This window comes from Eublepharis macularius, chromosome 12 (genome assembly GCF_028583425.1).
Source record: "Eublepharis macularius isolate TG4126 chromosome 12, MPM_Emac_v1.0, whole genome shotgun sequence".
Classification (NCBI taxonomy): domain Eukaryota; kingdom Metazoa; phylum Chordata; class Lepidosauria; order Squamata; family Eublepharidae; genus Eublepharis; species Eublepharis macularius.
In genome coordinates, this window is record NC_072801.1 from 57,877,973 (window position 1) to 57,893,859 (window position 15,887).

The following is a 15,887-nucleotide window of genomic DNA, read 5'->3' on the forward strand; positions in this document are numbered from 1 at the left end:
CGGAGAGCCAAGCTGCAAGACCAGGACGCCTACATTTCCCTTCAAAACTTGAGGGAAGCTGACAAGTGTCCAACCTGTGCCTTTTGTCACTTGTAGTTCCGCTCTAAGATGCCACGTTGACTTCCACTTGTGGAAGTGATAGACTACCCAGTTAAGTTGTGTTCTGTTGAGCATACTTGATTTTATCGTTGATTTATTTGCTCATAATCCAAGTCTGACTACCAGATTACGGAAGAGAGGGGGGCAGAGCAGTGTTGGGTGGGTATTTGTAAGTACTCCAAATGTTGGAATGATGGGGGGGGGTGGAAAAACTCACAGCCCTCTAGTAGCAGTCATGACGGCTTGAAGCAATGTAGTAAAGCCCAGCAATCACAGTAAGAGTGGTTCTTTTCAGAAACATTCCCAAAGCTATTGTGTCTGTGTGTGGAAGGTCTCTCCAGGTAGCTCACATGCACTCCCAAATCTGCACAGAGAGAGGTTGGACAAGGATGTAGAAAGAATAATTCAGAGGACATTGGTGGGCTGGCAAGTACATTTGTGGACCCCTGCAGGGGGTGAAGGAACATAGCAACATGGTGGGGCATACACCCCCTCCCCTGAGAACCTCTTTCACCCACTGCTTCTTCATCCAGCACTACAACACAAAACCTACAAGCTCAGCATACTGTGTCCACTAGCAACTATTGAGGGGTAAAACAAGATTTTTCTATTGGCTTTTCTCCTACCAAAGTCAACCAGGCTCCCTTGTCCCCCAATCCTGTCAGAAATCATAATTTTTCTTAGCAGCCCTACTCTGGGGTAAATGCCTTCTTAGCTTCTTTGGAGGTTTCTTCAAAACACAGCCACCAAGGGAGGTTTCTTCAAAACACAGCCACCAAGGGACAGTCAAGGGACTGTCTTGATCATTACCTTGATGACCTTTCACTAAAGAACATTAAAAACGGCATCGCCTGAATCCTCTTTTTTCATCACTATTGTCAGTTAGAGCTGAGATGGATTTTAAATTACTCAACTGTAGCTATTTGACTAGAATTTGGATCTCGGGGCTGACTCAGTTGGACAGTTCCTTTTAAAATAAACATGATTGGGTTTTCTTTTCATTTGTTTGTATGGATTAATTTTGAAGAAAATTAAACATCTCACATTTTAGCGTGTATGCTGATGTTTCAGATATACTCCCTGTGGGAATGTTTGTGTCTGTGGTAGGTGAAGGAATATTTACTTGATTCAGACATTAATGGAGAACTTTTTTGACTTAAAGAGAGGAATATCAGATGTAAGAACTGTTAGGTAATTCTTTCTTTTTAGTGGACTTCTGCCACTGACTCCTTTCAGGATATGTCAATTGGTTTTATGCCCAGTCCCTTCCCATAGAAGAAGAAAGAAAAGCTCCCCGTTCCCAGTTTTGGGATTTATTGCAGCTGAGAAAACATAACTTGAAATTCCAACAAATGTGAACTTTTTTAAAAAAACTGGGACAATTACAAGGCAACATTGCTGTAAAAATTACAAAGAACAGAGACTGAGGGGGTAGGGGAAATGTCATTTCCACTGTAGTAAAAACCATGGGAGTTGAATCTACCCTGTTTCCTATCTCTTGATAGCAAGACATTCTGCAAACCTAGGTGGGGTACCCTCCATTCACAGAAGAGAACAAGCAATCAACAGTAAATGTCCATATCTAAAGGGAATCTTCACATGAAGCTGCCTTATACTGAGTCAGACCATGTCCTGTCAAGGTTAGTTGAGCCGTGGCTCTGTAGTGATCAGAGGAAGAGCCAGTTTGGTTTAGTGGTTAAGAGCATGGGACTGTAATCTGGAGAGCCGGGTTTGATGCCCCACTCCTCCACTTGAAGCCAGCTGGGTGACCTTGGGTGAGTCAGGTCTCTGGAGCTCTCTCAGCCCCACCCACCTCACATTGATTGTTGTGGGGTAATAATGGCATACTTTGTAAACCGCTCTGAGTTGGCATTAAGTTGTCCTGAAGGGCGGTATATAAATCGATTATTATTATTATTATTATTATTACTTATGCCCTGCTCTTTGGACTTCCAGTTTGTTGTGGTGGGACAAGATGGACCTTTGGTCTGATCCAACAGAAGTGTTGTTATGTTTTTTGTCCCTCAGTGAATAAAAGCATCTTTAGGCCGGAGATCTATCAACACTGTCCTGGAAGGATCATCTCACATTATCTCAGTGTAGCTGTACTCTGCCAGAGCACCTGCTTGCCAAAGTAGGCAGGCAAAGAATCCACCCTGTTAAAGACATGCAATAGTAGAAACAAAAACTCATCTGATCAGCCTACAGATATCCCCCTCCATCCACTTTGGACATGAATGGGCAATGAGTGTAACTACAAAAAGATTCTCCGTGTCACCTCTAGACTGCCCTCGTTCTCTAGACTTCCCTTTCTGACAGAGGCCAACAGGAAAGTCAAAGCAGCTAGCGTGGCAGGAGCTATTTGCCTCAGGTCCAGCCAGCAGCACCAATAACGAGTGAAGATCACCCTTTGCCTCATCTGATACTGCCACCAACTAGTAGTGCAGGAAAAGGCAACTGAATTGACAGAAATAGAAAAAAACTATACAGAAATATCCGTTTGCACAAGATCCAGAAACAAGAACGAAATCTGTGTAATACTTTTTATTCAGACCAAGAAAATGCAAAACAGTGCAATGTAGAGACTACAAGCTCTCCATATTATTGCTGACAGCCTGCAAAGGAACCGTATGTCTTATTTGGTATTTGAGCCAATTTGGGATAGACTTGGAATATTTCTGTAGTTCAGTGAGAGAACGAAGATGGAGGACATAGACTGAACACGGTTTCCTGGAGAATGTGCTGTAACTCAACACCTCAGCAATAAAGTTAAGCTAACTGCCTGCTTGTATCTGCCTGAGGATGCCAACAAGATCAGAGTGTGACCACATGGCCTCAAAAATCTGCTTCCCACCTTTCTGTCTTTGTAAAATTTGTAACATCCAGTCTGACAAAGAGTTCTGGTGAGCTTGAAAGATTGCACAGTGTTTTGAGTCAATTTGGTTGATCCTAATAAAAAGTATTACTTGGATTTCATTCTGGTTAACAGAAACAGAAAAGCCGTGCAGACCAAAAATCAGATGCTGGCTTAGCTCTCAGTTATCTTCTTTCACACAGTCTTTTAAAAAATATGGCAATCCGTTCATTTAATCTTTGCCTTTTTAAAAGAATGGTTAATTTCTAAAGTGCAAAACTCCTCTGAGGATTGGGGACAGGTTTCTCGGTGACATTACAGGGAGACCAACCAATCAGTGCTGTGCACAGTAAGTTGTCTGATACTGATACTTCAGACTCACAGAACTGTTTTTACAACTCTTGACCTTGGAAAGGGATGAAACGAAGACGGAGAGGGCCCTTCAGAGCTCCTTTGTGGCTCTCACTCTGTTATGTTTATATCTGCTTGCCTTTGTGCCTTTTTACTCTGGATTCATTGATTGAGAATCACAGTGAACCTATTATTTTCTCAAAAATCATTAATGCTGATCAGAATTCCCACTTTGTCCCTTCTAGTGTAAACCAAAACTTCAGGGCATTAGTGAGGGAGGCTCAATGCTGGAAGAGTACCTCTCAGGATGCACCTTAAAGAGGCTCACAGTGCTGCCTTGGGTGGAGTCTCTGCTGCCAGTGCCACCGCCTCAGGTGGAAGTGATGAGGCGGTGGGTGAGCCAGAGGCAAAGAAAGCACCTGCATGATGCAGCCATTCCCTGCTAGTTCTCAGCTGCTGGCATCCCGCAGCCTGAGAAGAATCCTGCTCTCGTTCCTCCATAAAAGGATGAAGAGAAAGCTGGCAGCTGCCTCAGAGTAGCCAATGGCCATAGATGGTCACTATTGGATTGGCTCACATGCTACATGTACTTGAGAAGTGTTCAAAGCACCATAAGCCTTAAAAAAATCCTTCCATACAGAGCCCATATTGAACTATTTTATCAGCCATCAGACCCGGTGGCCTCAGGCAGAAGCCTATCTTGGTCAGGGGTTTGTTGGTCATACCCTAGGGATGTGCTGTTCTGCCTTTTGAATGGGACTCGTCTCTTTTCTTTCACCTGGGAAGTATTCAGCATACAGATGTTGTGTCGAGGCCTCCCCTCCCCTCAATCACAGATGCAAAGAGCATTTCTTTATGCCATCATCACTTACCCTCCCCATACCTTAGTGTTCAAGATCTACTTAAAACAGACATGGCTTGAAAATGTTTTGTCTGGGAGGATGGCTGGGGCAGGCAGAATCCATCTCATTTGTACCCTTCTCCACATATGGGTGCATGAACCCCCATGCTTCCCTTGCCCAAGTACACCACCCCTCTGGGATCTATGTTGGAGCCAAGAGATTTGCTGGATGACGGGGAAAGAGGGTCAAGGTATCCCTTCATTTGGAATTGTAGTAGGCACTGAGGCTTTGCAGGCAAACAGGAAGGGGCCTTGACTCAGGTTTCTTTCTCCTGAGAGAAAATAAAGGCCAGGATAGAAAAAGCAGCTCTCTTGCTCTCAGTTGAGGTTGCTGTACCCACCACCCCTAAGTGTTCTCTGAAAGGCCAGGGAGCATCTGTGGCCTAGAGCTTTTCCTTGCTGTGAATCCTCTGGTGTTGCACCAACGACCGCTTATTCGCACACCTTCGGCCACACTCGGCACAGTGGTGGGGCCTGTCCCCCAGATGGGTCCTCTGGTGCTTGTTGAGGTGAGAAGAGTCCACAAACTGCTTTCCACACTGGGGACAGGCGTAAGGCTTCTCCCCCGAGTGGATCCTCCGGTGCACAGTCAAATGTCCGCGTTGGCCAAAGCGTTTCCCGCACTCGGTGCAGCGGTGCCTTTTCTCACCTGTGTGGGTCCTCTGGTGTACAGCCAGCGCTGATGGCCATCTGAACCCTTTCCCACATTGGGAGCATGAGTAAGCATGGTCCCTGCCAGCAGCCCCAGGGCGAGTCCGGAGGCCCTCTGCTTCCACAAACCTTTCCCTGTACTCTTCTCCTTGAAAGTGCTCCTCAGTTCTGCTTGGCGTTGCCTCCTGTGCTGCTAAGGCAGAGAATCTGGATGTTAATCCACAGCTGTCAGCTTCCCAGTGATCAAAAGAAAGGGGCAAATTAATAGTGGCTTACAGCATTTTTTGGCTGAGACCCAGGAGATGACAACAACAACATTCAATTTATATATTGCCCTTCAGGACAACTTAATGCCCACTCAGAGTGGTTTACAAAGTCAATGACACAAACAGACACCATCTGAGGTGGGTGGGGCTGAGAGAGCTCTGAGAGCTGTGACTGACCCAAGGTTACCCAGCTGACTTCAAGCAGAGAAGCTGGGAATCAAACCCAGCTCTCCAGATGAGAGTCCTGCAGCTCTTAACCATTTCACCAAACTGGCTCTCAGATGGACCAATGATCCAACTTGGTATAAGACAACTTTTTATGTTCAATAAATCAGCGATAGTAATACTGGCTTCCCTTACAAGACTGTTGCATGTTTTATAGCAAAATAATGAGATAAAGTTTTCTGAATACTTGGAAGTGCTATACTAGTGGTTAAAGTGCTCGACTAGGACCTGGGATACCCAGGTTTGAATTCCCCCACATGGAGGCTTGCTAGGTGACTTCTGGGCCAATCGCATACTCTCAGCCTAACCTACCTCACAGGGTGGTGGTTGTGAGGATGGAGGCAGGGTGAATGATATAAGCTGCTCTGTGTCCCTGTGTGGGAAGAGGTGAAATTGACAGAGCCTTCCGGAAGGCGAAGATGAAATTAACAAACCCTCTGAGGAGGGATCGCTGCCAGCTCTGTCTTTTTAAACTATGCTTCCCAGCTAACATTGCGTCTCCCTACCCTTGAGCATCCTTGTGTAAGAGGTCTTGTGTAGAGAAACTCTCAGTCATTGAAACTTGCTGGTTGACCTTGGGCCAGTTACAAACTCAGCCTAATCTACCTCACAGGGATGTTGCAATGAAAAAATGGAGGTGAGGAGGAGGATGTAACATGTTTTGGGCCCCATTAGGGAGAAAGGCAGGGTATAAAGGAAGTAAAAAAAAATCCAGCCCCTTATATTTTGTTTACTACACAAAAAAATCAGGTGGTATATTGGGAGAATTAAATTCTAATCTATTTGACTAAGTTTCTTTTCGAAAAGTTTTTTTAAACTAAAGTAACTGTAAAAAGTTTTTTAAATATTTTACTTAATTTAAAAGAAAAATAGCAAGAATTCCTACTCAACAGAGCTGCTCCTAGAAGGAGCTGTGGGTCAGCACTAGAACAAATACTTTGAAGGCAGATGGTCCATGATTGAATCCCTGGCAGGGGTTGAAAAAGACCCTTTTCTTCCTGAAATCTTGAAGAGTTGTAAGTAAACAATAGCAATTAAATGGACCAATGTCCTGTCTGGGTGGTGTCAACCCACCTCCTTTCACAACACACGGACAGGCATCTAGCTCAACTGTGGTTGGATCCGAACTAAGATCCTTTTGTGCCAAAAAGGTCCTGTACACTGGAAGGGTTAGGCTTTACTTGTCTTAAGTGTGATTTCTGATTCCCCTTTGGTGAGAATAAGGTTAGGAGCCTGTTTACCTGCCCTCGTGGATGGGCCTCGCTTCCCAGACCCACCAGAGCCTCTTTCATCCACAGACGAATCCCACGTTGTCTCTGTGTCCGAAGAACCTGTACCGGAAAAAGAGCTCAGAGTGGCTCAAACCCAAAATGGCTGCAGTACAGGAGAAACAACGTCTGTGGGGCAAAACAGCTGCTATTTTCAATTTAAATTTTATTACATTTAGGATTGGCTAACAGAAATACAAGGGGCACGGCCTGGTCAGCTGGTAAGAAGTGTCTGTAGATTGTGTCAATTTCCCTTTTTTCTGAGATCTTGAGTTGGAGCACTGGCACTTCACTCATAGCACGTACCACGGCTTCAGCCCTGGCCTGATCCTGCCAATCAGGAAATAGAGCTCCGGTAGAGCAGCGGTATGATACAGCTGCTTCCTGCGTCAATGGAACAACAGTGGGCACAGACACACCCATAAATAATTATATGGACACCCTTTTGTTATTAACACTAATCTCTGGGCACAGGGAGAACTTGGATGGCAGAATGCTGAGCTACAGCTCCACAATGCTACTTGCTTCTAGCTCAGTAAGTTTCCGAGCTGAGAGGTTGGTGGGGGAATTACACAGAGGAAGAAAGATAAGCAGAGAAAGGATGAAACTTACACTGCTGGCTTTCATCCAACTACTTTGTCAGCTCCTAGATAAGGCTGCTACTCCCACCCCACCCTGCTCCCAAATGAACCACCCATAATAAGGAAGGCATTCTGTGCTAAGTAGCAATACTTTATTCCAACCAAGATCACATAGGGAGAAAAGATAACAAGCAGAGGGCTTGTTCATCTCTTTCTCTCTCAGAAAAACTAGAGAACATAAGAACAGCCTGCTGGATCAGACTAGTGGTCCAGCTAGTCCAGTATCCTGATTCATAGAGTGATCTGCAGCTTAGCATCATCTGCTTCGCTTTGGATATGTTACATAACCAGTTTCTAGCTCTATAAATGCACAAGTACAGACATCTTCTCTCAATGCTATGCTTCTCTTGCAGGGATATCTTGATACTGTGCTTAGCATTCAAAAGTACCATATTTTGTACCTGGGAAAATGTGATTCCTCCCTGGAGATGCATCATCTACTGCTCTTGTAATTGCCAAATTAGACAGCATTATGGTCTCCCTATTGGTTAGGGTCTGTGACGTCATTCAGTCTTAGATCCTGCTCCATTGTGCAACTATTTGTTCCTTAATGTTCTTATGTTCTTGTTGAATGTGTGTAATTCCTGGCTTTTCACTTCAAACCTTTAAAAATGTGTCCCATAGGGTTAAAAAAGAAATTGAACATTAGCAAGGGTTAGGTCACCCATATTTCTTTTGACATAAGGCCCTTGGATAACAGGCTAAACTTCCCATGTAGAAGGCCCCATGTTCTATACCTGCCATCTCATCTTAAAGAAATTAAATAGCTTCAGAACAGTTTTGCAGTTTTGGAAAGCCATTGTCAGTAGTAGGGTAGAGACAGACCCTCATCGTACCTTTCCTGTAAAAAAATTCTATCTAGTAGTAAACTAGCTGGCCTATGTGGGGATGATAAAAGCAGCACTATGGAGCCACCTATAGACTAGGTAGGGCTCTGTGCTTACTCCCCAATATGTAGAAAAATAGGACTTTGTACATTAACCAAAAGAATTACAAATTTTAAAACTCAGCCTAATGAGGACTAAGTATGTTCCCGGAGGCATGTGTTTAAAAAGGGGGGGGGGTTAAGGGGGCCATCAGCTTTCTCAAGCCCCTGAGTGCCTATACAGCTCTGGAGGAGATTTGGGGGGAGGATTTCTAAATTGCCTCCCCCTCCTGCAATTTCTTATGGATACCCAACTTCTATCTTTCTGTTTCCTGGCTGGTCGTGTGCCTTCCTGCTACCTTAAGCCAGTGCTCAATTTCTCTTCATCCATTTTTTAAAAGTAGCAGTACCCACCACCCTGTAGGATATGCATTGCCCACCTCCCATTATGTGGTGATGGGATATTGTGCTCATGCCTGATCAAGGCTTGGAGGGGTATCAGGTTATGCATTAAGAGCAACTGGGCCTTTGGATCCTTTCAAAAGGCCTTGAATCACACACGCTGGGGAGAGAAATAGTAAAGAGTCCAGTATTTTGCTACTACAGACTAACACGGCTAACTCCTCTGGATCTGTGGCTGGGGAGAGAAGCACCCCAGCCTGAAGACACTTACCCAGTGAGCTGGCATCCCCACCACTGGTCTGCTTGGCCTCCCCACAGAGGAGCCTCTGCCCGCTGTCTGATGGAAGACACTCAGCCTTGGGAGGATTCACAGCGATATCCTTCAACAGCCCTGAGACCTGAAATTGCAAAGAGGCTGCTGTTCAGGGCAGAGCAGAAATGGTAGAAGGGAGTGTCCAAATGGAGGAGAGAATGTGGCAAGCTGTGTTCACAGAAAAAGCAGGTTATAAATAAACAAAAGTCCTGCCCCAGAGTCCTTCGAATAGCTATAGGAGCAATGAGAGGCCTGCTAGGTTCAAGACAGTGGATGCGCTTCTGAAAATTAGCACAGATGCTTTTTGGGTGTTCATGGCACTTTGAAAGTTTTATTTTGAAATCATTGCAATTTATCTGAGATCCGCAGACACAGTGGCTTGTGTACAACAAAATGCCAGTGGACAGCATGCCAGTTGTTCCCATGCTGAGTAATTTAGGGAGCAAGCCTAAGCAGGTCTACTCAGAAGTAATCCCAATGTTATTCAATGGGGCTTATTTCCAGGAAAATGTCGTTAAGATTGCAGGGCCATCCGATTAAAAATATATATTACTTTGCATAATTTATTTGGCTTCTACTAGATATAGATATAGACCTAGATGGCTCAGCTAGCTTAATCTTATCAAATCTTGGAAGCTAAGCAGGGTTGGCCCTGGTTTCGCACTTGGATGGAAGACCATCAAGGAACTCTCAGGTTCCTGTGCAGGGGAAGGCAATGGCAAACCACTTCTGTTTGTCTCTTGCCTTGAAAACCCTATGGGGGTTCCCATAACTTGACTGCAACTTGTCAGCACTTTACATACACACAAATTCTGGAATGGGCTGCAAAGAGGACTGAATCTGCTGTGCAAGTTTGTGGGGTTACCTTGGTGACCTTGTGGGGTCACAGATTCTCAGCCTAGCCTACGTCACAGGTTGTTGTGAGCATAAAATAGAAGAGGTGGGTTCCCATTGAATAGAAAGGTGGGGTACACATAATTGCATTGTGCCTGATTCTTTTTCTTTCCTAAAAGGGGCTAAAAGTAGCCTGGAAGGGGACAGTGCGGATAGGAAGAGTTAACCACCCCACCCCATTCTGTGACCTTGATCTACTTCAGCCTCCAAAGCTACTTTTTGGGGTCAAATTACGCATCTGGAGTTCCTGTCATAGACTGGCAATGGCATATGTAATTTGACAGGCAGTTGATTTAGGATTAACAGGGAAGAGGGGGGCTGTCACCTGAACCTCCCGTCTCTCAGTCTCCTGCTGCCTGGCCTCAAGATTCTCAGCCAGGGCTACCACCTGGGCACATGTTTCAGGGATTTGTTCCCAAACGTGGCTTTGGATTTCCTGAGGCAAAATGTTCAGGAACTGCTCCAGGATCAACAACTCCAGGATCTCCTCCTTGGTCCGTCTTTCCGGATTCAACCAGCGACGGCAAAGCTCTCGAAGCCTCCTGTATGCGTCCCTTGGCCCTTTCGCTTCCTGGTACCGGAACTGCCGGAAGTGTTGCCTCTGCTTCTCTGCCACCATGGGTTCCCTCTTCAAGATGGCAACCTTCACCTTCCCATAATCCTGTCTGTCGCTAGCACTCAAGCTGAGGTAGGCCTCTCGGGCATCCCCATTCAGGGCTGGCAAGAGTCGGGCTACCAGCTCTCCCCGGGGCCACTGACAGGCATAAGCCACATGCTCAAAGGAAGCCAAAAGAGCAGGCATGTCACTCCAGGATTCAAGTTCCAATGAACGTGCTCTCCCCCATCCAGAACAAAGGGGCTGTTCTGTCTCTTGGCTTTGGATTTCCCAGCTCTGGACCCTCAATACCTCTGGCTCCTCCTTCACCAATGGACATGCTTTCCAGTCCAACAATTCCCTGGCATGAAGGATGTGGGAAGTTTGTCCTGCTTTCTGTGGGTTCTCCTTCATTTTGAGATCTGCTAGTATGTGTTCTTCTATTTTGATTCCTCGATGTCCCAAGGGCACTTGGAAAAAGGTCCCTAGATCAGCCTCGACCCCCTCCTCCGTGGGCATCTTCTCTCTCATGGCACTTCAGTGGTACTCTCTGGTGCCCTAGGCTGTCAATATTCACTAGGAAATGGAGGGAAATGTATTGGCTCTCCAATCTGGACATGTAATTCAGGGAGTACAAAAGAAAATTTGAGAGAAATGTGTAAGAGTCAGGTTTGCAATGGTTAATGAGTTCATAGATTTATCATTGCAAATCTTTTAACTGATTAAACTAATTAGGCAATTGATTTTTTAAATAATTATTTTTAGGCAAACTTAAAAACTACGGACAGCAAGTATCTTGGAAGAGCTATCCCTGCTCTCACATGCAGAGGGGAATGCCTCTTCCAACATACAACATAAGCACGCATTACTTTTTCCCTCAGAATATTTGCTTTATTCATATGCACCTTTTAGTCAGAAACAGTTAATTATTGAATGATTATTCATAGACAAAGCTTTATTTAATTGAGAGATATCCCTAATAAGAATATGAGCTAGGGGGTTTACCTCAGTATTGCCATCACTTCTCACAGATGGGAACCAATCTTTCCTGAGGTGATGAAAGCTGAAAAGAAATTATTGGCATAGCCTAGGGATGGGATTCAATTCTAGCCCCCACAGGAGCATACGTCCCTTTTGGCATATGTCCACATGGCACATTGAAATCAGTTTCAAACTTTCATAATTCCTTAACCAATAATAATGGAATTAGTCCTATGATAATGCTAAGGACCAAGTTTCAGCACCTTCACAGTTCCTTCCATGGTTGTCTGAGAAAAAAAAATCATCGCATTTAAACTAATTTCAAACTGATTTAAAAGCTTCCCTTTTGTGCATCTGGAAAAAGCTGCCTGTCTGCACCCAGGATTGCCTCCAGAGAAGATTTATGATCACATTCACACACACATTTGCTGCAAAGATTTCAGGGAGGGGGCATCTCCTTATTACAGAGCTGCCCCCAAAATGTTCTGCCCTCATTTATTCCTAAATTACATACTTTTTATAAAAAGAAGAAAAAATGACTGTTTGCATCACCCAAATTGTTAGTCACAACACAGGGAGGCTAAGAAAAAAATGGAGGAAAAATTCCATCTTCCTCCCTTTAGAAAACTATATTCTTTGGGAAATTAAGCATGGGGAAGAGCTAAGGGACTCCACCTGGGCTGGTGTTGATGGATTTGGGTCCCTGTTTCTTTCTCTCTCCTCCAGCTAAAGGTTTCCTCCCATGATGCTGTGCTGTCCCCACCCCACCCCACCCCACCCCCCTCCAGACACCTTGTCAACTCACCCTGTGGATTGTCTCGGCCAAAAGTGGCTGATTCTCCGGCTGCAACAACCACCCAGGAGGCGGAGCAGGAAGGAGCCCGGGCTGCTCCCTTCGTGGCTGGCTTCACCACCTGGCTCACTCATCCCCCTGCTCTATCGTATTAACCCTTGGAGCATATCACATATCACACAGTTAGCCACAGAAAGATGAAACCCCAGCAGGCCTGCTTGAGCAACAGTAAGCACAAACCTCAGGAGGGCTCTAGTAACTTTAATGGCTTCTCTCTAAAGAATTAAATCACAAAGAAAGAAAGAAGTCAGATTTGGCCGTTAGCACTGTTCTTGCACACCCATTCCTGGTTAAAAGATTTGACTTGATGGCTACTTCATTTATTTATTTACTAGGGTCTCCACACCTCCTCACTCTACCCGCCCGTTCTGTAGTTCACCACACTCACAATATTTAACAGTGCTTTGAAGACTAAATTAACAGTTCTGCCTCCTGCTAAAAGAGTTGCAGCAATACCTGACAAAGCGACAGCAAGAGCAATCCTCTTTTGTGGGTGAGCTAGAGGCAAAATTAGATTTATAACAAATGTCACTGTTCCACCTTTCTTCCCAATGGACCCAGCGCAGCTGATGTCGTTCTCTTCTCTACACAACATACAGCCCTGTGAGCTCCGTCTGACTGACGATGTGTGACTGGCCCAAAGTCAGCCAGCAAATTTCCATGGTGGAGTGGGGATTCAAACCTGGATCTTTGGATTCTAGTCTGACATTCTAACCACTACGTTACACAGGCTCTGATGGTTTAGGGAAGCTGGTAACCCCACCCTCCTCACACACACACACTTTGGTTTGTAACAAGCGATGTTTTCAACCCTCCCTGCCTGCACTTTCCTCACTTCTCCTGAATAAACCTTTGCTCCATTGCAAATAGGAGAGGGATGTTGTGAAGCTAAATTGCGTCACAATTTTTGCTCTGCATGTCCCACCATCATCTTGAATCTGTTGGCCAATTTTGAGACTCCCGAGATTTGTTTCCTAACAAGTTATGCCTGCTGCAGACAACTTTAGCTTCTGCTGCAAATTGTGGAGGAGGGGAGATTCTGCAAATATCAGGCCAGTATGTTCTGTTTCCATTCATTTTTGGCAGTGCAATCTCCACAATCATGCTGAATCCAATGACCAGGTTTGAGACTCCTAGCCTGACGAGGGCAGGGTTTGTAGAGGGAACTCAATAGAACTGAGGAGGGAGCTTAGGGAACAGGGACATAGGGGATGTTAGTTTGCATGCACCATGATGTAACTTCCAGATGTGACGTCATGTCACTCTAGGAACCACCAGAAACTCTACGGTTTTACCATAGAGATTCTGGGAATTCCTACAGCAACATGACATTTATTCCAGGTTGTCCCCAGAAGTGGTGTCACATCATACATGATGCCAGGTTTTTTTCCCTCTGAGTGGCAGCAAGCAACAAGGGTTCCCAGTACTAGGAGACCTCCTGCCATAGTGGGATGCCTGGTAACCCTAGGCCTCAGCAGGGTATAATGCCATAGAGTCCATCCTCCAAAACAGCCATTTTCTCCAATGTAGAATTTCCCAACCCAAAGCAGCCAACTCTATTCATGAATCAAAGTTCATTTTGTCCGTAATATCTTCATCAGCATCTGATGAAGTAAGATTTGACTCATAAAAGAGTATAGCCTGGAAAAGTTTGTTGACCTTTAAGGTGCTACTGCACTTGAATTTTGTTTAATTCTAAAAAGTATCAAACTTCAGACATGATATGTCAAATGATGCAGAGAATGGAATTACAGAATTAGAACACAAATTCCTGGAGATTTAGGGGCAATGTCCGGGGAGGGAAGTCTACAGGAAAGGGAGGAAGCTCAGCAGGGATGCATTTCAATAAACTCTGCCTTCCCAGGTTTCCACTTTTTCCAGAGAAACCGATCTTCATAGTTTGGAGATTGGTTGCAATTCTAGGAGATCTTCAGGCACCAATCGGATGCCGGCAACCTTATAGCACACTACACAAACATATTTAAATAATCTTGATTTGCATAATTTATGCATCATACAGTACTTGGATACGCAATGAGTTCTTTCACTTTGGAAATGCCAGGGACTGAACCTGAGGTGTTTCGCTGCAAAGCATGGGCTCTTCCATTGAGCCACAGCCACTCCTCTGAGCACAATTCTGACATATTTGTTCTGGAACAGACCCTTCTTGTAATTTTGTGAGCTTATTTGTATCTACAAGAGATAATTAATTGCATTTGAAAGATTTCCATTTCCTTCCTTATTGGTTGCGTATCTCCTATTTGATGCTGAGTTTCAGGATGTGCTATTACCTTTGGGAGGCTAATTGCCTCCAAGATGGATTGCCATCTCAGACCAACTGCAGATTAATTTCATTGTGGCTTCCATTTTATTCCCTGAGGCCATTCACTTTTATTTCCCTTATTAGCAAGTTGCATAATCAGTCCAGCCATGGAATGGACTCAGGCAGTCTACAAACTGGGCAAGAAGGTAATAGCCGTTCCCTGCTTTTGTACCTCGAAAAATTAACAACCAGAGATACACTGCCTCAAGACAAGGAGGTTCTATTTAGCCATAATGACTAATAGCCATTGAGTAATCTGTCCTCCATTTAAGCCAGTAGCCAGCATTACATCTTGGAGCAGCAAATTTCATACATTAATTACATATTGGAAAAAATACTTTTTTCTCAGAACTGAAGGCCAAATTGTATATGATGTTGGGAGTTCTGTGTCTGGAATGCCCAATAAGTTATTTGTTCTGAAAAAGCATGGCGGGGGGGGGTATGGATTGGGGCTACCACGCTGGGCACATTAATTCTTCCTCTTGAGGTGTTTCCTGATATGGGGCTGCCAACTCTGGGTTGGGAAATCCCTGGAGATTTGGGGGTAGAGCCTGGGAAGGGACCTCAGTGGGGGTATAATACCATTCAGTCCACCCTCCAAAGTAGCTGTTTTCTCCAGGGCAACTGTTCCCTGTAGTCTGGAGTGCAGTTGTAATTCTGGAAGATCTGCAGGGCACACCTGGAGGCTCGCAACCCTATAAAATGGACCCTGTCTGAGTTGCTTTAAGCCCTGGCAGGGAAAAAAAGACAGGTGCAAAGGGTATCTGTCTTTTTCTTCTTTGGGGGCTTAAAGCAGCTGAGAGGAGACATTTTTAATTAGACAAACGGCATGGGAGGTTTGAAAAATCTTTCCACATCACTGCAGCCCTGATTTACATAGGGTTACCCTCAGCTTCTTTTCAGGGCAAAACAACACTTCAGCAATTCCAGTCACAGAAATTCCAGTATCACATTATGCATCATGAATGAGGTGAAGAAAGTAGATAAAGAAAAAAAATCTTGTTGTCCTGTAATGCAAGAACCCAGGGATACCCAATGAAGTTGATGGGTGATAGGTTCAGGACGGCAAAAGGACTCAGTGAGGATAGTTTAGGTGAGTAGCCATGTTGGTCTGCAGTAGGATTTGAGTCCAGTGGCACCTCAGAGACCAATAAGATTTTCAGAGTGTAAGCCTTTGGGAGTCAGAGCTCCCTTCTTCAGACACGAGCACATATTTGAAGAAGGGAGCTCTGACTCTCGAAAGCTTACACTCTGAAAATCTTATTGGTCTCTGAGGTGCCACTGGACTCAAATCTTGCTGTTTGATTCAGTAAGTGATTAAATAGTGGAATTCACTGTGAGGAATTCACTGTCACAAGACGTCGCAATGGCTGCTTGTTTCTTAGTCATAATGACTAAATGGAAC

At 44.8% G+C, this 15,887-nt stretch overlaps 1 protein-coding gene across 1 annotated transcript; it reads right to left on the minus strand.

The window, feature by feature from the left end:
• Nucleotides 1-1,650: 1,650 nt before the first annotated feature.
• LOC129339009 (zinc finger and SCAN domain-containing protein 16-like) lies at nt 1,651-10,871 on the minus strand. The gene is made up of 4 exons (XM_054993601.1): nt 10,056-10,871; nt 8,795-8,921; nt 6,589-6,678; nt 1,651-5,049 (listed from the first exon to the last, which is right to left on the minus strand). Exons 1-4 carry the CDS (start codon nt 10,854-10,856, stop codon nt 4,589-4,591), a joined length of 1,479 nt encoding a protein of 492 aa, XP_054849576.1. The 5' UTR covers nt 10,857-10,871; the 3' UTR covers nt 1,651-4,588.
• Nucleotides 10,872-15,887: the final 5,016 nt, after the last annotated feature.

What these genes read in the sequence shown, in the direction of transcription:
- LOC129339009 (XM_054993601.1), bottom strand. Translation starts at nt 10,856, where the DNA reads ATGAGAGAGAAGATGCCCACGGAGGAGGGGGTCGAGGCTGATCTAGGG. An exon ending in CTGAGAGACGGGAGGTTCAG is followed by an intron (nt 8,922 to 10,055) that starts GTGACAGCCCCC and finishes TTGCAATTTCAG; the next exon opens with GTCTCAGGGCTGTTGAAGGA. An exon ending in AGGCCCATCCACGAGGGCAG is followed by an intron (nt 5,050 to 6,588) that starts GTAAACAGGCTC and finishes TCTCTGCCTTAG; the next exon opens with CAGCACAGGAGGCAACGCCA.